This window comes from Merops nubicus, unplaced genomic scaffold (genome assembly GCF_000691845.1).
Source record: "Merops nubicus isolate BGI_N331 unplaced genomic scaffold, ASM69184v1 scaffold5339, whole genome shotgun sequence".
Lineage (NCBI taxonomy): Eukaryota > Metazoa > Chordata > Aves > Coraciiformes > Meropidae > Merops > Merops nubicus.
The window spans coordinates 1-24,075 of record NW_008628885.1 but is presented as its reverse complement, the minus strand read 5'-3'; the positions used below and the strand labels follow the sequence as shown (position 1 = coordinate 24,075).

The window sequence follows — 24,075 nt, the reverse complement described above, 5'->3', positions numbered from 1 at the left end:
TCAGTCTCCTGCTATTACTGTTCAGCAACTGTTGCTTGCAAAAATTGCTGTTATCCACCTAGCACATTTTAGAAATGGGGGAATGAACATGTAAGTTGTTGCCACAGTTGTTTGTCATCAGAGGCTCTCTTTTCCTTGCCAGCAACCTGTCTTCATGCTCCTAGTACATAAGGCAAGAGATGGAAGGGTCTTTGCTGAGCTCCTTTCACGTGGTGGTGATGCAGAGGTAGCACAGTGTTACCAAAAGAGCTGGTGCTGGTAACCAGAGTGAAGGTCTAAGACTCAATCATGATTTACATGAACATGATTAATATAATAATTTCATCTTTTCCCTTTATGGAACCTTCTTATTGAAGTAAAACTGCTATTAATGTGAATAAAATAAGAAACTAGGGTCTGTGATCGGAACCTTCTTATTGAAGTAAAACTGCTGTTAATCTGAATAAAATAAACTAGGATCTGTGATTACAGGTATTATACTTATTATGGGTTATACATTTCTCAGTCCTGGAGAAAAAGTAACTTGTGTTTGTTCAGCCACCTAATCTCTCCCCACTTTGTTTCTTCTTCTTTCAGTACCCCTTGATTGCAATTCAGGTAAGACTTTTTTTTCTGTATTATGCATAAATCTAGGGCACATATTCTGCCATCAGTTTGCATGTGTCTACACTCAGCCAAGGAGTGCTCCTGACTACACTGGCAAAAATTAACAGTAACTCTATAAAATCCCAGGATGCTGTTTGAGCCTTACTGACATGGAAAACATACCTACAGTCATGTCAGCAGCCAAAAGCTGTACCCTTCTTATCCTGCCTTCACTCCACCTCCTCCACTTTGCTCCACTCATTTTGGGGTATATCTTTTCATAACTCAAGTGCTGCTGAAAATGATGAGCAAAGAAAACATACCTACAGTCATGTCAGCAGCCAAAAGCTGTACCCTTCTTATCCTGCCTTCACTCCACTCTGCCTCCTCCACTTATTTTGGGGTATAACTTTTCATAACTGAAGTGCTGCTAAAAACTATGAGCAAATATAGTGACACAAGCACTGTCTGTGTTAACAATTCCATGGCATTTAGTGGTGAATTTTAAAATGGCAATTGCAGTCCATGCCTAGATAGCATCCTTCAAAGTTTCCCCATTAAACCATGAGTTCAGGTGACTTTATTTTGTTTTCAGTGAAACAGATATTTTGAACTTTACATGTTTTCTGCAGTCAGTGCTTTAAAGAGTTCAAGGGAATGGTGTGAAGGAGTTTTCTTCATTCTAACTGGTATAATGTACACTGAGAGGCAAATGACACCCAGTGAATGCAGAAGAAATGTTTCTTTCCTTCTTCCAGCAGCTGAGAAAAGACCAAGATTTTGGGGGGATGAGCTCAGCTGAAGAGGGATCACAAAGAAGGGTTTTTTTACAAAAGATTTCCAAGGCAAGCAAACTGTGAAACCATATTCTCTTTTTTCTTCAGGATCCACAGGGCAACAGGATCTTTCAGTGGCAAAACGTGACGTCGGAGATGAACATTATCCAGATTGAATTTCCACTAACTGAAGAACCTATCCTGGGAAGATACAAAATTATTGTAGCCAAGAAGTCGGGAGATAAAACAAGTCACTCATTTCTTGTGGAGGAATATGGTAAATGCCACCCCTTGATTTTATTCACAGTAGAAAATGATCTTAGAGATGAAGCCCTAGCAATCAAACCTCCTGACTGCTAAAACTTCAGTTCCCTGGCAAAAGTAACTTCAATTAGTTGTCATTAAAAACTAGAGAAGGGAAAAAAATATATATTAAAAAGTCAGATAAGAGAAAATAACAATTTGGCACAGATTAAGCCAGGAAAATAATCTGCATAACAAATCATTAAGTTGCTTGCCCATTTCACTGTGATAAACTAACCTTCTCCAAGCCAGGTCCATGAACTTTGTTGGCCAAAGCTCTGCAAAGCATCTAGACATCACAGGATTCACCTCAGAAGCCCTGACTTCCCTGCAAAGATTTGTAGAAATACTTTAGTGAGCCTTTGCAGGTCAGGCCCCATCTCAGCCACTTTGGCACCCCATTCTGAGACCCCATTCCACCTGTGAGTAGCACTGATGGTATATCCTCTTATCTTTCATCTCAGGAGGGCCTGCAAGTTTACAACATGCCAGTGCTGCTTTTTTAGTTTCCATTCTTTGTCCTAGTGTTGCCAAAATTTGATGTCACCATCACTGCACCAGAAAGCCTCACAATCCTGGATCCAGAGTTCACAGTGAAAGTCTGTGGAATGTAAGTACCAGGTGTAGAGCAGTTGGGAAATATCCTGGAGAGCATGAACTTCCCAGGGACTGGGAAAAGAGTCTTTAACTCCTCTTCCAATCATAGTCCTTCAGAAGGACCTTGCTTACTCTAACATCAAGATCTTTAATGTAAGAATCCAGGGTTGAAATCACAATTACCTTGTATATACGAGGAGTTTTGCTTTGATTTCAGTGAGTCTAGAACTCCAACCTAAGCTGAAGAGTGGACACAACAGTGATAATTTGGTCAGTGGTCATGTCCATCTTCCTTATAAAGGTATTTATATGTTTAAGGCACTGGTTCATGGGTTTAGGGGTGAAATAGAACTCATTCAGGTTTCCATTTCTGAGTTGTAGTATCTTTTCTGTAACTGCAGGGGAATTAGGAAAAAGCCTGTGAAAGAATTCCATTCTCTGACTTAGCAGCTTGCTGCTTGTCCTGGACTAATTCCCCCATACATCAGCCTAAGTCAGGTTTTGAGGCATCAGCTCACAGACCTCTCTCCTCTTGCCCCAGGTACACCTATGGCCAGCCTGTCGAAGGGAAGGTCCAGCTCAGTGTCTGCAGGGATTTTGACTTGTATGGGAGGTGCAAGAAAAGCCCAGTTTGTCAATCATTTACCAAAGATGTATGATACATAATTATCCCTCTTGTATTTATCCTCTCTCCTGTGTTCTCTCTTTGCCTATCACACTTTTCTTTCTCTCTTTGATGCTTCTCTTCACTCTGCTCATCCATTTGTTTAGATCACTAACTAGGAACTCAGGGGACCTCATTTCTCTGTAGGTTTCCTACAGGCCTGAGGGACAGACATGTTCCTTCCTCAGGACTCCACTTCCCATCTGGAAAGTGTAGACAGTGATGTCTCCACTAGTCTTGTATAAATCATGTCAAAATCGTGGGACAAGATTTCATTCACTAAAGTAGGGTCCCGTGTATTGCCAGCACCTTTTGAAAGCTAACAGGATTTGTTTCCTTCCCTTTCCAGCTGGAGACAGAGGGCTGCCTCTCCCAGGTTTTCAGCTCCAGTATCTTTGAGCTAAATCGTGTTGGTTACGTGAGGAATCTTGATGTGAAAGCCACTGTCACAGAAAAAGGAACAGGTAACCCCTTCTAGACAGTCCCAAACAGCAACAGAGGTGTGATCAAAAGGAGAGCAGGAGATATTCAGCCTCTGCCTGCTGTGTTCTTGAAGGAAAAAAATACCCATTTTTATAAGCCTAGTGACCTTCTCCAGGCAAATGCTACTGATGGAGCCATATGCCAGACAAAGTCTGTCTCCTCTTGACTCTGGGCATGTCTTACAGGCCTGCAGCTTACAGCCACCCAGTCTGTGTCCATAACTCGAGTGATGAGCAATCTACAGTTTGAGAACATGGATCGACACTACAGAAGAGGAATTCCTTACTTTGGACAGGTCAGCAAGGGCCCAGAGAGCTTGTACTGAAGACAACTAACAGTCAATCCAACAATAACAGGGATGGGAACATGGGGGGGACTGTTTGGGGTGGGGGGTGTTCTCCTCAGCTGCCTTTCTTTACATTACCCTGTAATCTTTCTTACAGTACTCTTGGTAATTCTGAATCCTGATGAGTATTGGTTTATTCTGAGCTTGAATCTGCCCAAAACACTTTGAATCAAAACAATCCATTAACCAGCTTTTTTCTATTTTGCCTTTTAAGCTTGGTATAAATCACTGCCTCTCCCTTCAGAACTGACTGTCATGTGCCAGCCAGAGAGGAATAAAAACTTTAGGGGATGAGGGTAAAAACAGTGAAAGGAAATTAAGGGAAAAAATCAAGGAAATAACAGTTTCTGCCTCCAAAAGTTTTTTCATGATTTTGTTTTGTGATAAATCCCACAGAACTGTTGATGGCTTACAGGGTGGGGGTAAATCTCTCTGTTTCCCACAGTTCAGCTTTTTTCAGTGAGGAAAGGATAAGGGAACACCTTACCAGTAGTACTGAAGGGGGAGAAGAGTTTTTTCAAGGATGTTTTCCCTCTCTGTCTATGTACCTGTCTCACTTGGTCCCCACTCCTGCTCCATCTTCATACTGCTGTGCACCCCACCACTCCTCACTGCAGAATGGGGGTCAAAAGGACCCCTGGGCTGATGTGACACAATGAATTCCTCAAACACATTCTCACACACCCTAAAGTTTAAACGTGCTGAAAGACACGTGGTAGCAGGCTGGGGTGTCACATCTCAGACACAAAGCTACTGACATCCACCTGAATACTTATAACTAGATACAGCTATTCTTGTTTGCTATTTTTGCTGTTTCTGGGCAGTGAGCATAGTCACTCTCCTAAGCTTCTATTAAATTTATTACTCCTCCTGATGTTGTCTTCTGAAAAAAACCACTTGAATGGAATACTCAGTTCTAGCAACCCAGAATTTACCTAATGGTATCTGTTATTTTGTCTTCATTTAACACATAAATAGCAGAGACAGTGGGGACAGAGTCAGAGAATTGTTCAAAACAAAGATCCAGAGAAAAGCCCTTCAGACACTAAAGGTATCACCAGCAGACTCTTGAGAATGAAAAGAAAGAGGCAAGGAAGTTTATCCTTAAATGGCAAATGTGTAGTTAGAAGAGACTGACCAGGAAGAAGAGAGATGTAAATTCTTGCTCCACAAAAGGACGTTATCAATGATGTAGCAGATGCTGAGGAATGTCCTGCTCCAAACCTCATCAGATAACTGCCAGAAAATGAAAAGAGACAATTCAGTTCTTAAGGACTGCTTTGAAAGGAGAAGAAAAAGCAATTCTGCTGTCTGGAGAGAGGAGTGAAAAACATTATCTGTCTACAGAAAGATGACACACTGAACATGTCTTGCATTCTCTTCCACAGATCAAGCTGGTAGACAAAGACAACTCACCCATTTCCAATGAGGTTATCCAGCTGTTTGTCAATAACAAGAACACAGAGAACTTCACCACTGATGCTAATGGCATTGCAGAGTTCAGCATTGACACATCCAAGATGTTTGACCCCGAGATCACTCTGAGGGTGAGTACAAACCAAGGCTGAATAGACAAAGGGACAGCTGCTCTCAGACCGAGCCCAGAAAAGGTGGGATGAGACTTGAATTCTGGTCATGAAAACGTGCTTTCTCTGGCTTATTTTATGCTCAAGAGCTCTGAAAAATTGCTATAAAAGTGAGGAAAACACCTGAGTTTTTGCAAGGCAGAGGTTTACTGCCAGACTACAAGAACATTGTGCTTTTCCCTTACCAGTCAGCTCTGTGTGCAATTCCTGAATATATGCATTGTGTGGACTAATCCATCTGATGGCAGCATGTGACAACTTTTTCCCTAGTGACATACGTTTGCTTTCCATGTCTTCCCCACTTTCTCTCCTCATCAGGCAACTTATAAAAGCAGTGAGCAGTGCCACTCTGAAGGCTGGATAGAACCTTCCTACCCCGACGCGTCCTTCTCCGCCCAGCGTTTCTACTCCTGGACCAGCAGCTTTGTGAGGATTGAGCCTCTGTGGAAAGAGCTGAGCTGTGGGGAGAAGAGGATGATCACTGTGCACTATGTCTTGAACACAGAAGGGTACAGGAACATGGACACCATGAACTTCTACTATGTGGTGAGTGTGCTGTTGGTTTGCTGGAAGAGCTTGACCAGCCCTCTACCTGCCAGTCCATCCCCAGCAGCTCCATCAGTGAGTGGCCTTCCAGTTTTTTGGTTACCAGCCAGCACCATGGCCAAAAACTCAAGAACAGAAACAGCACTGATGTGGTTCAGCAAAACTGCCCACTCAGGAGAAATGCCCCCTCATTCTGACCCCACCTCTGGCTGTGTTACTCTATTTCATAGTAAGGAATCACCTTCATAATACCTCAGGTCAACATTCTCATCCTTGCCCTCCAAGGAACTCTCTGCCTCCCCCTTCCCTTCCTTTTCCTTCTGCTTCCTGACCAATGACAAGGGCCTCAGCAGGAGCACCCAGCATGCCCTGAGGCTGATGTTTAAGCCTTTGAAACCATCTCAATGTACCTGGCTTTATCCTCCTGTCCATGTGCACTGACCTTGACTGATTCTTTCTCCCTCCAGCCTCTACCAAACCATAACTGTATTGCTCTTCTCTGTGCAGGGCATGGCAAAAGGCAAGATTGTCCTTACAGGGGAAATTAAAGTTAATATCCAAACTGGTAAGTTAAGTTGCCAATCCATGTTTCTAAATCTGGGGAGGGGGAATAAAGGGTTCACGTGTGAATGACACTAACACTACCACTAAGGTGCCTATAAAGTCAGATTTAGTCCAACAACTAGAGCAGCTGATAGGAGTCCACAAGGAGAGTCCTGTGAAGATTTTCCCAAAAATCCCAGAGGGATTGCTGAGTGTCTGCCTTGGGGAGCTAGCTGGATCTAGTCACACGTTCAGATTCACAATACCTCTGAGAGCACCTGGATCTAAACAGAGGCACGTCACCTCCTGTCAGTTCCAGGATTTTTCAGCTTGTTGCCTGACTGCAGATTGCTCCAGGGACTGGCACAGCTGGAGGGCAGGTGAGGGTGGCTGTTCCAGCAGGTCTCTGCAGTTCTGCCCTGGCTGATCCCTTCCCCTCTCCTCGCAGAGCACAGTGGCACCTTCAGCATCCCGCTGGTGGCCAGCGAGGAGCTCGCTCCAGCCCTCCAGCTGCTGGTCTACACCTTGCACCCTGCCAAGGAGCTGGTGGCAGACAGTGCCCGGGTGCCCGTGGAGAAGTGTTTCACAAACAAGGTGGGAGGCACCACGACACGGAGTGTTACCTGTGGCCAGAGGGATAAAAATCCCTTCTGCAGACATTCACAGCAGATTTCCAGTGTTATTTCATTTCTCCTTTCGTGTCTCTCAACATTACACTCTCTTTTTTCTCTTTGGCCTTGTCTCTCTGTCTCTACCACCAGCTCCTGGCTTTGTTCTCAGAAGGTAAATCTTACAACACTGAAAACTGCTTTTCAGGAAACCCACACTGCTTATTCCCAGATGGTTCCTGGCTCTCTTCAACTATTCTAGAGTCCTATTTAATTTAGAATATCTGTTCTTTAGCATAATGAACACACTCCAGCATTATCCAGCTTCACTATTTTATCTAACTTTTTACACCTTTTTGTTCAATAATCCAATTTGTTTTTTAACAGAACTCAATACATATAGGAAAAAAAAGGAAAAAATAGCAATATAAGGTTTATGTTTTCCTTCTATATTTTTTCTACTGGTGCATTTTCATTTGTCATTTTGAAATCAGACCTCACCCTTAAGATTTTTCTAATCTTCAGTTCCCAAAAGCTAAAATTCATGGAACATTAGGGGACAACAAAGCAAGGGAGATTAAGCAAAGTGTTTCCAGTTACCTCATGTGCTCCTTCCCTCCAATTTCTTCCTTCTTACCTCACACAAATGTGGAATAGATTTTGTTCTGGAAAGATTCAAAACAGAATCTGTTCTAAATATTTGCTAAGGTGGGCCATGGACCTAGGAAAAATATCACTTGCTCAGTGTAATGCTTATTGCATGTAGTTTGTGCCATAATAAGGTTTGATTTGGTGATAACAGTAGCAGGACCAGACATATTTTGGGTCACTCAAGGTAGGCTTCCTCTGAGCCACCACAGGGGTCTAAGTGTGCTTGTTGCCCAAGTCCCCATTGGAGTGGAGGCTTGGCCAACACAGGCTGTGGAGACCAGACATCTCTCTCTGGACAAACTATCTGCACTTTAACAGGAGAGCCTTCTGCTCTCCTCCCCCCCTTCCACTGCCACCCACCCAGGGCAGCCCTGAGCCTCAGGGACCAGCCCTGGTGACGTCTGTTCCAGGTCCGGCTGCGGTTCTCCGCCAGGCAGATGGGCTCAGCTTCCAGGGCCACCTTGGTCCTTGAGGCTGCTGCCAACTCCTCCTGTGCCATCAGGGCGGTGGATCAGAGCGTGCTGCTCCTCAACCCCAGGCCAGAGCTGTCTGCAGAGACGGTGAGCTGCCCAAACAAATGCATTCAGCCTTCCTCTGCTTCCTCTTCCTCCTCCGTTACCGAGTTTCTCCACCTGAGACTGTTGGGCTCTGTCAGACTTTGCTTGTTGCATGTGCTGGCCACAAACCATCTCTAGCAGGCAATGCACAGCTTTTGTTTCGTGGCAGTGGCATCTAGGATTTGGTTTAACCAGTGACTCTGTGGCACCTTCACCCTGTGGTGCATGAGCCACCCCCCACCTCTGTGTCACCAGCACATCTCCTGAAGGGACACGCTGCCCCATCGCCCAGGCCTTGAAGATGCCTGTGGTGCATGAGCCACCCCCCACCTCTGTGTCACCAGCACATCTCCTGAAGGGACACGCTGCCCATCATCCAGGTCATGAAGATGCTGAATAGGTTTGGACCCAGTATTGACCCCTGTGGTGCACCACTAGTTCCTGGGCTCCAAGCAGACTTGGTGGCCTCAATCACCACCCTCTGGGTCTTCCATCCAGACAAACCAGGCAGTCCAGGAAGCAGAGCATTGTTTCCAACAGACCAACACCTCAGCTCTGGCAGTTTGCAGGGCATGATGGTGGAATCAGAATTAATCTTTACACACACAGAGGTTTTGTGTTTCCTTTTCCTTCCCCCTCACAGATCTACAGCCTGCATCCTCTACAAGACTTCCAAGGCTACATCTTCAATGGGCTCAGTCTGGAAGACGACCCCCAAGAGCCATGTGTGGCATCTGACAACATCTTTCACAAAGGCTTGTATTACACACCTGTAATGTCTGGATTAGGCCCAGATGTGTATCAGTTCCTCAGGGTAAATGTTCTGTACATTACTTAAAACCTTGGCATGAGTTTCCACTTGAGTAGCATTGGCTATTTCTGAAAATGATGATGTTATTAAAACCACACATGGCAAACTCTCCCCGTGGGCATCTATTTGCAGCTGATTCTGATGCCTGCTGTGACTTTCCAGCACACAGAAAGCTCCCACAAGTGTCTGCATAGATGTCTCTGGGCATCTTTGTGGTGGCAAGGGGAAGCAGGGAGGAAGGAAGTAAACTTCAGCTGTACTATGGTTATGACTAATACCAAAATGTATTTTTTTTTTTTTACAGGATATGGGCATAAAATTTTTTACCAACTCAAAGGTTCGACAGCCAGTTGTGTGTAGTAGTGAGACTGTGAGACCTCCAGCATATTTCCTGAATGCAGGATTCATGGCTTCTGCACACCATGGCAAAACATCAGGTAAGAGAGGGGACAGGAGAGAGACCTTATTTTTCTCCTTAAATGAAGTAGAATTCATGTGACATGGACAGTACTTGTGAATCACATTGATATTGATCAATGGGATGAACCAGGTTTGACTAAATTCCCATTATCTCCTGCCAGCTGAAGTTGCTAGAGAGGAACGTGGGAAGAGACTCGTCCTTGAGACTATTCGGGAGTTCTTCCCTGAAACTTGGATTTGGGATATAGTCCTCATTAAGTGAGTACTTTTTCTTCCCTCTTTTTGCCTTGCTTTTAAGAGTTCGCAGACTCACAGAATGTTAAGGGTTGGAAGGGACCTCCAGAGATCATTGAGTCCAAACCCAAATTATTAAAGTTATATTCTGATGTCCTGCAAGATGTCAGCTCCTTGCCACCTCTTCTTACCTTCTGGCCTGGAAGACTCTGGCTTTTTCAATCATCACCTGACCACCTGCCCTCCTCTCTTCCATGATAAAATTACCCTGTCCCCAAAGAGTCCCACAATGAGTCTACTATGAATCACATTCCCTTCTTTAGTTCAGGAACAACTCTATTTCAAATATGGGTCCACAAAGCAAGAATTCTGAGTTTTCTTTCCAAACTCAGGGAAATGATGGGCAGAAGAACTTTCGAGTGGGCTTTTCTCAGAGGCTTTGGGTGATAAGCTCTGGGGGGACTTGGATGTTGGATTTCTGAGAACAGAATAGGGGTAGTGCTGATTCTCAAAAGATGTTGCCTCTGTGGAGAAGCAAGGTATATGAAAATGACCCTTCCTAAACTCACCATTTTTTCATTCCCATCAGCTCTTCTGGAAAAGCCAGTGTCTCCTACACCGTGCCCGACACCATCACCCAATGGAAGGCCAGTGCCTTCTGTGTGGAAGAGGTGGCTGGATTTGGTATTTCTGTGCCCACCACTCTCACAGCCTTCCAGCCTTTCTTTGTGGACTTGACCTTGCCCTACTCTATCATTCGAGGAGAAGATTTCCTGCTTAGAGCAAATGTCTTCAGCTACCTTGACCACTGCATTAAGGTATGGACTCACATTCTTACACCTTGCCCCACCTCCGAAGAAACTGCAGCAAAACAACTGGTGTGGATCACTGGATCTGTCCCTGGTCTGGATTGATGTCCTGCTCATCCTACCTGACAACAGATTGTCCTGACTGGATTTGTCCACCACTGAAAAGCAGAGAGAGGTCTGTGTGAAGGGTGATTAGGATGGGGATGTAATAAACTGTCTGGAGACCCACAGAGGAAGGAAACAAGTGCTTTGTAGAGTATATCATTGTTCTGTCCCGGTTAGAAGGCTAGTCATGCAAGCCATTAGTGGTTCCAGTGGGCCTTTTCTTTAGGGATTTATGTGAAAGTGTGAAGAAGTGAAGGGCTTGTGCTCACCCAACAGAGGAAAGTGGAAGGAGAAAGAAGTGGAGAGATGATAGACCCTTCTTCTCTGGGGCAAAATTTCCCAAAACCTCTGCATGGATGGACCTTACAGTTTAGAGGAGATGTGAAGAAAGAATAACAGGGTTCTTCTGTTTGGCTTCTTGTGTTATATGTTGTATCTAGGAAGCAGGTATACAGTCTAGATTTATTCTACTTGATTTGAATGCTAAAATCAGCTCTCCAGTCTCACAAGGACATCACCACCAAAGGAGAGAAAAACAAGACACAAATTAAGAATTTTTTTCCCAAACTCTGTTAATAGTTTGACCTAACAAATGAAAAGGCCCAGGTTTTTAAATATCCTAGGGGAAAAAACCCCAGGCCTTAAACCTGCTCTACACTGTTAACACTGGCCATGAACAGGGGGTTGGACTCGATCTCCAGAGGTTCCTTCCAACCCCCAACATTCTGTGATTCCATAAACAGCAGCTATCTCACCCTCCTCCAGCAATAAAGCACCATTTGCCCACCACCCCTTCACCCCATTACACTCCTTTCTGTTCTCAGATTAATGTTTTGCTGTCAGACTCCCCTGATTACCAGGCCAAGCTCATCTCCACAGAGGATGATGGATGTGTCTGTGCCAAAGAAAGACAGACCTATGTCTGGAATATCTTCCCCACAGAAACTGGTAAATACCTTTGAATCTACCTGTTTTTCTGTCCTCAGATTCATATTAAATTATACCTCACCTGGAAAGCATAATCTGCTTCCAACCTGGAGAACTGATCTGCCAGTGGGGTTGCCAGCTGTTTGGGACAAATTGCTCCTCCACATCTGCAATGTGTGTGTCATTTTCAGAGATCTTCTCTTGCCATGTTTCACCTAAAGTGACTGACCATTCATTCATGTTGCACTGCTCAATATGTATAGATGTTCATTATCAGATTAATTTCTTACTTTAGCCATAATTCTGCAAGTTAGAGATCCATTTTTATTTCTTTTTTTTACTTTTTCTGCGTAATGTGGAATTCAGCATTACTGCAGAGACCAAGGATGATGAATCTTGTGGAGACACAGTATCTGGGAACATCAGTATTGACTACAGGGACACAGAGATCAGAACACTGCTGGTGGAGGTACTGCTGACAGCTCTTACTCTTTGTCCTGTGCTCCTTTTCATGAGGAAAGAAATACACAACAAAAGTACCAAAAGCAAGTAAAAGTTTTTCAGATTCCCTAAAGAACTCCTGGTTTGGTTCCATCTCTAGTTGAGATAGGTTTGGCTATTCAGTCCAAGAGCAAGTCCACTCCCATCTGATGTCCTCTTCCATGAGGATCAGGTGTTGATAGGTGCATGTCTCCCTCAAGCAAAGGCAAAATTGGAGATTAGGGACTCCATCTGATGGGAACTCCCTTTCAGTAGCAGCCACATCAAGGACCAACCTGTGAACTGTTGCTTCAGTCCAGCTGTGTCCAGATGCAGGAGGTTGGGGTGGGGGTGGCTCTTCTGTCCCCACATTTCTTCTGCAGCCTTTGTTCTCATCCTCTGCCCATGTCTCCTCTTCCCATCACCATGCAGCCTGAAGGCATCAGAAGGGAAAAGACCCAAACCTCCCTCATCTGTACGAAAGGTAAGGTGCTCTGCAGACATGCTGCTGTGCTGAGAGGAGCTGGAGGGGAGCCTGGAGCCTGGTGTGTCACAGCTCAATCCCCTGCTGTGAAATTCCCCTGGGATCCAGTGTCTGTGCTGCAGGCAGTGCTCCAGTGCTGGAGGAAGGCTGCTAGGAACCACTCAGAGGGATGAGCTTTTTGTGCAGCATCTGTCCTGCCTTTCATCCACTCATGTTGACCACTGTCCTCTGCCCCAAGGGTAACTGTAGCTTGCAGCTTTCCACTTCTCTTGGAAGGGGAGAGGGAATATAACGTTCCCTTCCACACCATCAAGGTTTCCTGGAAGCTCTCCCCAAAAGAGTCACAAAAGCAGCCCTGACCAACCAGCTCTGCCCATTATCCCACTGAGGGAACAAATCCCCAGGGTTCCCAGGCACTACAGCCCGTGAGCACCAGCCTCACCCTGTTCCACTGGTTTCTTTTGTGCAGTGGCAGTTACTGCACCATTGGGCCTGGTTTTCAGAATTTGGGTTTTGCTGTTTCTTCTCCTCTCTTGACGTGCTTGGTCATAGCTGTGAGTCTCTGCCTGTTGCTGCCACTTGTTCACCATTTTCCACGGGGTGTCCTGGGTTTGGCTAGGATGGGGTTAATGTTTACAAGCAGATGGGAGGGACCACAGCCAGGATAAACACCCAAACCAGGCAGTGGGGTGGTTGATACCACACTGACATCGTGCCTGCTGTATGAGGGGAGGGCTGTCCAAGGCAAGGGTGTGATTTCAGTGGGTGGCTTCAGCGTGCGGGCGGAGCAGGGAAAGTGTGTCCTGGGTACTGGTAGAGCCTCATGGTTTAAGTCACTTGTTTTATATATTATTTCATTAATATTATTACTGTATTATCATTATTACTGTTGCTGCTTCTCTCTTTGTGCTGTTCTATTAAACTGTCCATAGCTCAGCCCACAGGGTTTTGCCTTTCTCTCCTGATTCTCCTTCCCAGCCCACGGAGGCAGAGTGGAGCAGGAGCAGTGGGCAACCCACTGCATGGTGTTTAGTTGCCAGCTGAGGTTGATTTAACCTTAGTGACACTGCCAAATTTCTACCAAGATCATTTCACTGCTATAACCAATGTTCCTACACAAATGACCACAACATACTTATTATTTTCCTACACAGATGACATAGTTATTCAAGATGTTGGTCTAGATCTACCTGCAAATGTGGTGGAAGGATCAGCCAGAGCTTCGTTTTCTGTTATTGGTAAATATATCATTATTAAAACATAAAAAGAAAGAAAAACTAAAAATATAAAATGAAATATTTTTCAGAATATGAATTTCTACTCCTTGTGGAAACAGAAGTTTCCTGGAAATTGTTCTTTTCATTTCTAAAAAGTATTTGCTTGAAGTGGCACTAAAAGAGGTGGAGTTTCTGGTGTGGGCAATTTGGACTTAGTAGGGAGAGACACAGAAGGGATTTCTTTGTTGACTGCAAAGCAGAACAGAAATCACTCAGCACTGAGAGCTTCATACTTGTGGGAAAGGATTACAACACCAGCTAGGCTTTCCATAGCCTAAATCTCCAAAGTTTTCTTTTACTCTGCCTGTGGAACAGAAATTACTGTTTATTTCAGTGGCCATGAGCCGTGTTAACCCCCCCTGCATGTCCCCTTCCCCAGGTGACATCATGGGCACGGCCATGCAGAACCTGCACCAGCTCCTCCAGATGCCCTTTGGCTGTGGGGAGCAGAACATGGTCCTCTTTGCACCCAACATCTACGTCCTGGACTACCTGAACAAGACAGGGCAGCTGAGTGAGGAGGTCAAGGCCAAGGCCATGGGATACCTCGTGAGCGGTGAGAGCTCTGTGCTCCCTGACAGCCTGTGCTGAAGTTCCCAGTGGTGCCCAGTGAGCAGACACAGCAGCACGGCTCTCCTACCAGTACAGCACAGCTCAGTCACCCCAGGGTCTGCCTTGATTAAGACATTTTTTATCTTTATCTTCTTTCTCTCCTTATCCAGTTTTGCTGAGACTCAGCTGTTGTGTTTCCTTTGAGGTTCTGTCTTTCATCCCTTTCTCCTCTTCCATGCAGGCACAGCATGTATCCTAATCCTCTTAGCTTAGCTGGAGCACAGAGCTGGTACAGCTCTGCCTATTCTGTGACCCAGGGTTTCTGCAAGACAAGTTGTTTCATGCTTCCATGTAAGCTCCCTCGGGGCTCCCCTGTTGCCTTTCCCACTGTGGTTTCCAACAAATCTGATAGGAAACAGAACAGGGGGTTGGTTTTCCTTGTTTGTGCAGGCTACCAGAAGCAGCTGTCCTACAAACATCCCGATGGCTCCTACAGCATCTTTGGCACCAGAGATAAAGAAGGGAACGCCTGGTGAGGGACTGCGAGCAGGAATGGCAAGAATTCACTTGGTGCAGGAAAGAGGCATCTTTACTAGTCAAATCAAAGAGACAGAGCTGGCTAGGGCTGAGACTGAGTGCTGATTAAAATGGCTCTCCACTCCCTGCCAGGCAGGGGGTTCAGAGAGAAGGGGACCCCTAAAGACCCAGATGACTTTTTGATGCACACTCCTGCTGTCTCCTATGGAGTCCTATGCACTGCATTGCTCTGTAGCCAGGATCAGCCCTGGAGTGTGCTGAACACCCTTCCTGTGTCCCACATAGCCACAATTCCTTCAATTATCCTCTTCTGGAGGAGCACACAAAGAGAAAGCAAACCACCAACACACAGGCTGTAACTTCTCATGCTCATGCATAGCATGAATGGGAGGGCTGACTTTTTCTATTCCTATTCCCAATGCTCATCTCACAGCTTCATCTTTCCCTTGCAGGCTCACTGCCTTTGTGTACAAGTCATTTGCACAAGCTAGTCACTTCATCTACATTGATGACAACGTCCAGGCTCAAACCCTGATGTGGCTGGCAAGCAAGCAGAAGCCAGATGGCTGCTTCCGAAGTGTTGGGACACTCTTCAACAATGCCTTGAAGGTGGCAGAGAATTACTTCTTGGTCAAATTTACATGCTCTTCATTAAGAACATGCTCTCCTACTACTGTCAAACCCTATGCTTTACTCCAAATGCCTGTCCTCTGCCAAGACCTAACTCTCCTCACTTATGATGACTACTTTCAGGTCAGTCAGCTTTCCCACACACTACTTTACATCTTATGGACACCTGAGATATGGTTACAGGACTGTAAGCTTGGAGTAATGTTTTTTTGGGGTCATAGCAATGGGCTTCTCTTGATTTAAAGTTAAGAGCTATGTGTATGCTCTCCTGCCTTTTGGACTGACCCCACAATTAGCCAGGCTGGGATATGGCAATTGGTATTTAAAGATTTCTCACTCCTTGCGTTCCCTGATTATTCCTCTTTCTGTGTCCTTTCCAGGGAGGAGTAGATGATGAGCTGTCACTTTCTGCCTACATCACCATTGCCATGCTAGAAGCTCGGCACTCCAGCTCGGTAAGGAGCCCTCCAGCTGCTGCTCTTCAGCTGGAACTGGTCCCCTGCTCTTGACTTGGCTCCAGTGTCCACTACAAGTTGTCTAGGTAGTAGAGAGAGAAAGTGAGGCAGAGAGAACTTCTAGGGAATGAGAACCTGCTCTCTGTCTCCACTAGCTGCTGTGATAGAGGAGTTCTCCACCTCTGTACCCCTTAAACCACCAGTGTTCAAGAAGAAGTTGTACAGACCCCAATGGGATTAGATCTTCTAGTTGAGAGAACCAAGACATTTAATGACAACTCTTAGTTTCCAGTGTATAAAACTTGGCATGTAGTAAACCACACGCTATGGTTTGCCCTCAAACAGGGCTCAGTCAAGAAAATAAGTTATTGCAGGTAAATCCATAAAGTCTACAAATGGAACTAAAAGCTGTGTTGGGAAAACAAAGGTCCATCAGAGTGAAAAGCTGACCTGTGCTTTTTAGAAAGTACAAAGGAGACTGCAGAGATGCTAGACTTCAACATAGGAGTTTCTCTGCCTCCAGTTTTTCATATCCTTTCTGAGGACCTTCTTTATTAGTGCATTAGTCAGGGCACAGAGTCAAACTGTGAACATTTTTTTTTCTTGGTGTAAACCTAGTACAGCTCCACAGAATTAAACTAAAATTACACAAGAGTCACTGAGGATAGAGGCAACTATGGTGGATATGTTCAAGACAACAGATTCTTGATTGTAGAAGTGTAGAATGGATTAATATTATGGAGGTGAGCAGAAGGAATTAGCTGTGGAGGAAACAGAAGCCTTCTGTTTATAGGCTGACATCTTCAAGAAAACACTGAAAAAATTCCTCGATTTTTTTCTGATGTTTTCTTTGAAATCCCTCCTTAAAGAATTCTGTATTTGCTCTCCTAGAAATCAGTATTCAAACTGAAGTCCCACTCTCATCTCTGTGGTAGTGACAGCATGAAGAGTAGGTTGAAAGAAATGTCTGGCCAGGTGGAGGCTGCTGTCCTGAATGTTGGTTTGTTTGGTTTTTTTAAGTACCCTGTAGTCCGAAATGCCTTTTATTGTCTGGAGGCTGCATCTGAGAAGAATATAAGCAGTGTTTACACTCAGGCACTCCTGGCTTATGCTTTCTGCTTAGCTGGCAAGGCAGAAAAATGTGAATCGTTCCTTAAAGAACTACAGAAATCAGCAAAGGAAGTCGGTGAGTTGCAGCCACTTTGGGAATTTGGGAAGTGGGAACAGATCTCACTGGTGGTATGTGTTCTAACTGTTTAGAGTGCAGGCACGTGAACCAACCTCCACAAGTAATCTCTGGAGTTCATTTACAGTATAGAGGACACTGCATCTCTGAGGCAGCATAGAGCAGTCACATCCATAATCCATTTTGGTGGCTCCTTACCCTCTCTGTGTATTCAGATGGCTCACAGCACTGGGAGCAGGAGAAGAGGTCTCCATCAGAAGAATCCCCCTCCTTCCTTGACCATGCCCCATCAGCTGAAGTTGAGGTCACCAGTTATGTGCTCCTGGCATTGCTCTACAAACCCAGTGGGAACCACGAGGATCTCACAAAGGCTTCAGGGATTGTGCAGTGGATCATCAGGCAGCAGAATCCCTACGGAGGTTTCGCTTCCACTCAGGTGCCAACACTCCCCTCCACTCCCCAGCCACTTCTGGTAACTGGGGGCTTTGACTTTCTTCTTTCTCTTTCCCATCTGCCATCTCAAACACAGAGACCAAGTCTTTCTTTTAGACCAAAATACTCCTTTGTCCTTTCCTTTTCTCCCTAGCCATGGAAAGGTTAGAACCATACAAGAGTCATTTGACCAGCAACAAATACAGGTATTTGGGGATGAGCCTAGAAGACCCTGAGTCCTGTTATATGACCAAGAAGTGCTCTGTAGTTCCCTGGAAAACACATTCAAAACTCTAGAAGTGTTCTCTACTGTGATTTTATGTTCTCAGACCTTCAGAAAGATTTATTCCACCCTAAAACAGACATGCCAGAATGAAATAGCTCCTTATATATGAGACATCTGGAATTACACACAAATTCAGGATTTCCTTAGCCAGGATGAAGTGACTCTGCTTCATCTTGGGACAGTGACTTGGAACTCCTCTGCACAGGTCATGCTACACCCTGTGTAGCTAATTGTCTTTTATTCTTTTCTTTCAGGATACAGTCACTGCTCTTCAAGCCCTTGCTGCTTATGGTGAGGCCACCTACAATTCTGCTCCACAAAATACAGTCAAGATCACTTCCAAAAAACCTTTTGAGAAGGTATTTATTGTCAGCAATGGGAACAGGCTCCTGCTACAGCAGACTGCCCTTCCTGAGGTCCCTGGGGAATACAGCCTGGCAGTGAATGGCAGTGGGTGTGTACTCACACAAGTGAGTGTCTGCTCTCCTCTTACTGTGTCCCACGTTCTGCTACAACACAGCCATGCTTTTGATGGTTCTCTGTCTGACTTCTCTTTAACTTTCCTAATTATTTGATTTCCCTAAGCTATTTAAGCACTCTTTTCCCCATTGCACGTTCTGACTCCTGTGGAGTCAGAGAATGGGACAAAAAAAGAGTCCTTTCTGACCAGCTGCTGGTTTCTATCTGGGAGGTGATTCTGGGTACAAGCACCTTCATTGTTAAAAAGCAGAAGTCTGTGTCCATCATGGATGTAAGCAAGGATCTTCCATAGAAAAGAAGAACAACATTGCCAGGAAACTTCACGAAATCTGACACTTGTTTTTTGGAATTCAAAGACCAGCCCTTGGCATATTGAACAAAAGATGTTTTTCCTCTTCCAGACAGCACTGAGATACAACATTCACCTTCCAGAGGGGGCCTTTGGATTTTCACTCTCAGTACAGACATCAAATGCTTCCTGCCCACAGGATCGACCAGCAAAGTTTGATCTTGTCCTCACAGCCAGGTAATGTGCCACCAACAAACCAGCTGCACAGGTAAGTTGAGAACTACAAGCTGGTCAATGTGTTGATGAGAACAGCCTGTGAATCACACCAGCTTCCTCAGACTGTAAGAGGCCATGAGCAGAGAGTTGAGGTTTGATCCAGACTGATGGGCCTCTTGTTTCAGCTACACAGGGAAGCGCAGAAGCTCCAACATGGTCATCATTGATGTGAAGATGCTCTCTGGCTTTGTTCCTGTTAAGTCCTCCCTGGATAAGGTAAACTATAGGACCAAGATTAAATGAGTCACCCCAGAAACTGAGGCAGAAGACTGGTCATGATGAAAACAGAGCCCTGGTTAGGAATCATTCACAAAGCCTGCAAGCTGTGAGCTTGAGACCTTCCCACACTGAAAACTGGGAGGGGTTCCAGCTAGAGCCTGAGCAGCTGGGAATGGGAGCTGGCACTGCCCAGCTGGGGAAAGAGAAGGAAATCTGGCAGACTAGCTCTGGAAACTACACAAGAAGTATTCCCCCAATGAACTGCAGTGCCTTTGGTGTGCTTGGGAAGTGCTCACAGCCCCCACTAAGTCAAGGGGTAGGTTTTGTTCAGTCCTCTCCATCTATTCACAAACATTTGGACTCAAAAAAATCAGCTGCCAGCCTTTGATACCTGGCTAGGACCAGAATGACTTCCAGAGCCATGCAGTGGTAGTGTCAGAGATGGTAAACCATTAACAAACAAGTACTAATACATTCATCTCCATTTCCTTGTTTCACAGCTCATGGATGGCCATACAGTGATGCAAGTAGAAACCAAGGAAAACCATGTGCTCCTTTATCTGGAAAATGTAAGTTCTGATCACTGCCTACTTGATTTTCACAGAGGATGCAAAGAGCATGTAGTAGATGCACCTGCAGTGTGGGTACACTCTGTAAAGTTCATTTATCATGTTCCCTTCCTCATCAGTTCTCCCCTCTAACCACGAAACTTTTTATTCAAACTTCATGTAACATCCCAGCCTCACAAACAGCCTCAAACTGACACCTGCCCTACTAGGAACTAGAAATGAGTTAATAAAAAAAATCCTTTTTAATCCAAAAAAAAAAAAGGGGGAAAAAAATCGTTTTTAATAAAAAAAATTTCCTTTCAGTCAATAGGCAAATAACCACCAGAAAAGAGGTTCCTTTGCATATATATCTCTTGGCTTCTCATAAACCTCAGTCCTGCCACAGTCCTGTCCAACAGGATATGAAACACTGCTCTGATCTCCTTTAGAAACTTTCCATTCCTTCTCTTATGCTAGTGCATTCCCAAATTTAACCTGCAATCTAATCCCTGGATCAGAATTTACACAGTAAAAGCACGTTTGCTTGGTGTCCTGCAGAACTAGCAACAGCAGCCAGTATCCCAGTGATGTACGATGATTCTCTTGGTGGTACTTCATGTTCATGTCTGAAATGGGAGGGGCTTGAATATCAGATTTTGTTGTCCTGACCCTTGAGAGATCCTGGAGAATCAAGCTTAGTCATTTGGGGTGTTTTTTCCCCGTGTACTCAGCTCTGGTGAGGCCACATCTCTAATACTGGGTTGAGGTCTGGGCCCTTCACTACAAGAAAGACACTGAGGTTCTCCAGCATGTCCAGAGAAGGGCAACGAAGCTGGTTGGGTCTAGAAGGTTCTAGAGCACAAGGCTTATGAGGAGCAGCTGAAGTAACTGGTGTTGTTTGGCCTGGAGAAAAGGAGGTCTCAGGGGAGACCTTATGGCTCTATACAACTAGCTGAAAGGAGGATTTATTGTGGTGAGTGTTGGCCTCCTGTGGGTGTCCATCTGTTCTCCCAAGTAACAGGACAAAAGGAAATGGTCTCAACTTGTGCCAGGGGAGGCTTCAGTTAGATTTTAGGAAAAACTTCTTCACTGGAAGAGTTGTTTAGTAGTGGAACAGGCTGCCCAGGGACCTGGGGATGGAGTCACCATCTTTGGAGGTATTTAAAGGGCATGTAGATGCTCGGTACATGGTTTAGTGGTGGGCTTGGCAGTGTTGGGTTAATGGCTGGGCTTGATGATCTTTGGTCTTCCAACCAAAGCGATTCTATGATTCTATGTACAGTGGGATTTGGGCTATAAAATCTGTTATCACCCTTGTCTGCTCCAGAGGTGGTTGTGCAGATAAAAAGACTTATGTGGTCCCTGTCCCTTTGTTCCCAGATCTTGCAGAAGAAAAGGAAAGAAATCACCTTCTCCGTTGAGCAGGACTTTGTAGTGACCCACCCCAAGCCAGCTCCTGTGCAGATCTACGATTACTATGAAACAGGTAGGTCTTGGACTTCAACCAGTATGAAGTCTGGGAGAGGGGCAGGGACAGCAGAAACACTGTGTGCATTGAGAGCCCCACACCAGCCCTCCTGGAACCAACACTCCTCTGAAATCTGTCAGGATCTGGGTCTAGCACCAGGGGAGAGACTCACTTCACTTCAGTCAGCTTGGTCTTGTGCCAAAGGTGGCAAGTAGGCATGACCAGAGAGTTAAAAAAAAACCCCAAATTTCAAGGATCTGCAGCTTAGGTGTGCAGAGGATATACTCAGCTCCAGGGAAAGGCACAGGAGATGGTCTCCAGGCTGACAGGAACATTTCTTCTTCTCCAGAAGAGTATGCTGTTGCTCAGTATGCATCACCCTGCAAAGAGCCTGCTGCAGAAACGGACTAGGGATGGAAAAGGTAAGTGAAAGCCAGAAAAACCCCAAGCAGGTGAGGAAGTGAATACAAAGCAGGAGGAGCAGAAGGCTTGGCAGGATGGCTAGAGCAAGAACTGTCCTCTCAGAAATGGAGTTTTCAGTCTCCACCAACACACTGAGGGAGAGACCATGTTTCTGCTCCTGGGAAGGGCTCAGCTTCTAGGATGAAAGCCAAAATTCAGAATATAGAGAGGCTGGGAAATACCTTCAGAGTTTCCTCAAAAGCTTCAACACTTAGCAAGGAATAATCTACCTACAGCCATCCTTGAAAGCCTCCCCTCTGGAGCCTGCTCTTCACGGGCACGGGCAAGGTGCTTCACATGGACTTACAGAAACTATTCCTGGCCAGTTAATACTTTATCTGAGGACACTGAGGTGACATGAATCCTGGATGTGGTGTGTTAACCAGCCAGGGGTCTGAGGCTGTTCTGCTGCAGGGGAGGTCCAGGTCTGTGTCCTGAGCAGTTCAGCAGCTTTGCTGGCTGTTGCTTGCTGAGCAATTCTTGAGGGGTACAGGCACATTTTGCTGCCAGAACTTGGCCCAGCTTCAGTTTGCTCTGCATGGAAGGGACTCTAGTCAGGACCCTGTATCCTGAAACCATACTTTACACCCTGCTGCTGTTGGTTTGTTCTAATTAAGATTATTTTCTTTTGGATTTTCCCTTTCAGAACCATCATAAATGTTGAACAAATGGTCAAGCATCCTATATTCTTCCTTCATTAATCCTGGAAAGGGCCATTTCACCTTAGGAGTCACAGTGGGAGTCTGTGATGTCGTTTGAGCCAGTGTCTGATTCTCTGTTTCCTTTCATGGCACCTCTCTCCAGAGCTGTAGCATAATCACATTTCCCTTCCCATCAATAAACCTCCCTTCTACACCGAGCACTGGCTTTTATTCAGTGTCACAGAGCAGATGTTTTCATCACAGTCCAGATGTGAGGGTTGCTAGTGGGGGATGGATGATGAAGAGAGAAAAGTGTCTGCCCTGCCTGCAGCACTCAGCCTCCTCTCCAGCTCCAGCTGCTGGCTACCAGCAACTGCTTTAATCAGCAGCATGTCCAGTCCCTCCTACCTCTGGGGGGTAGGACCCACTGCCCGTGGCTACTGAACCTTCCCAACCTTCCCCCAGCCCTGCCAGCTTGCTGCCTGTGCCCCTGTGGCATAGAAGCAGGGGTTTAAGTCTGGACATCATGGGGTGACACTCTGCATCATGTTCAGTAGAGGAGAGGGTGAAGAAAGGGGCAGGTTTCAGTCCAGACCTGGTGAGTGTCTGGTCCCAGCTCCTGGGGGGCTCACAAGCTGTGGGATCCTGCCCCATGTCTGCTTATTTGCAGTGTAGAGGGGCTGACCATCTGCCATGCAGGAGTGGGGAGAAAAGGATGGATCTGGCATGGAGTGGGAGGGAAAGGACCTGCCATGCAAGGGCATGAACAAGAATTTAACCAAAGATGTGAGCTGTTCAAAGGATCCATTGAAAGGATCCATTTCACCAGGCAATCTGCTGAAGTTGTCCATGGACTTGCATTTTTTTCAATGAAAATTAATCCTCATGTGAACACACAATACCCTTCTTCCCAAATAATATTTTACTTGTTGGGGTTTTTTTTTCTGCTGAAGTTGTCCATGGACTTGCATTTTTTTTTTTCAATGAAAATTAATCCTCATGTGAACACAGAATACCCTTCTTCCTAAATAATATTTTACTTTTTTTTTGGCAAAAGGTACTAAATACACTAAATTTGAGTTAGTGGGATTTGTGCTTCTGAGTTACTCGAGCCTGGCTCCTCAACAAACCAGACATCTGAGTCTCCACAGGCAGCAGGGGACCCAAATACTCACAGGTTCCATCACGTGTGAGTTTTATAAATGCAGAGGGCTGGCCACCCAGTTGTTATAGAAACTCATTTTATTAAGTTTCACAAACAGGGAATTTTGGGGGCATGAACTCTCTTTGAGTGGAGTGCAGGTTTCCATGCTAAGTTCCAAAATCAAAAGCTCCCTGGCAGTAGGAGCAAAGCAAGTAAGGCTGTGAACTTGGCTTTCCTGACTCACCCCAAACTGCAGCAATCAGCTCATCTTCCATCAGACTGGACTGCAGCAAGAGAAATGAACAGTTACAGCAAGAAGGCTGCCAAGGAGAGCAAGCTGAGTGGCTATGGATACAGGATGTGCATCTTGCTGGGGGATATGAGGCCAGCTAAGCCAAGGCTTCAGCTTTCCACATGAAACTCATAAAAATCCCCCTCAGGTCTGGCCAGATATTATTCCATTCCATCATTTTCTGGGAAGGAACAAAGTCCTGTGGAAAAAAAAATAAAAACCAAACCAAGCAGCTGCATTTTTATCATTCTTTTGGAGCCTTCTTTTCGTTTCAGGCCAAACCTGAACTATTAAAACATCAAGAGCACAGTTGCCACTGCAGACTTCTCCTCTGGGTGCTGAAAATGTCTATTAGGTGATGTTGCCAGCCAGTGAAGAGTCAGATC

The 24,075-nt window shown here is 45.4% G+C and overlaps 1 protein-coding gene across 1 annotated transcript; it reads left to right on the top strand.

Moving 5' to 3' along the window:
• Positions 1–576: 576 nt before the first annotated feature.
• LOC103779174 (ovostatin-like) lies at positions 577–21,561 on the top strand (the record flags this gene model as incomplete). The annotated part of the gene is made up of 31 exons (XM_008946794.1): positions 577–597; positions 1,470–1,638; positions 2,190–2,274; positions 2,803–2,914; positions 3,275–3,389; positions 3,594–3,703; positions 5,143–5,301; positions 5,659–5,886; positions 6,394–6,451; positions 6,878–7,023; positions 8,099–8,248; positions 8,889–9,059; positions 9,361–9,493; positions 9,638–9,734; positions 10,300–10,528; positions 11,449–11,572; positions 11,902–12,020; positions 12,464–12,515; positions 13,670–13,753; positions 14,172–14,348; positions 14,795–14,876; positions 15,334–15,490; positions 15,892–15,966; positions 16,987–17,152; positions 17,368–17,588; positions 18,125–18,340; positions 18,752–18,876; positions 19,041–19,131; positions 19,635–19,703; positions 21,063–21,168; positions 21,500–21,561. Coding segments are annotated over 31 exons (3,909 nt in total), but the record flags the coding sequence as incomplete, so codon positions are not given.
• Between the last annotated feature and the right edge of the window lie 2,514 nt (positions 21,562–24,075).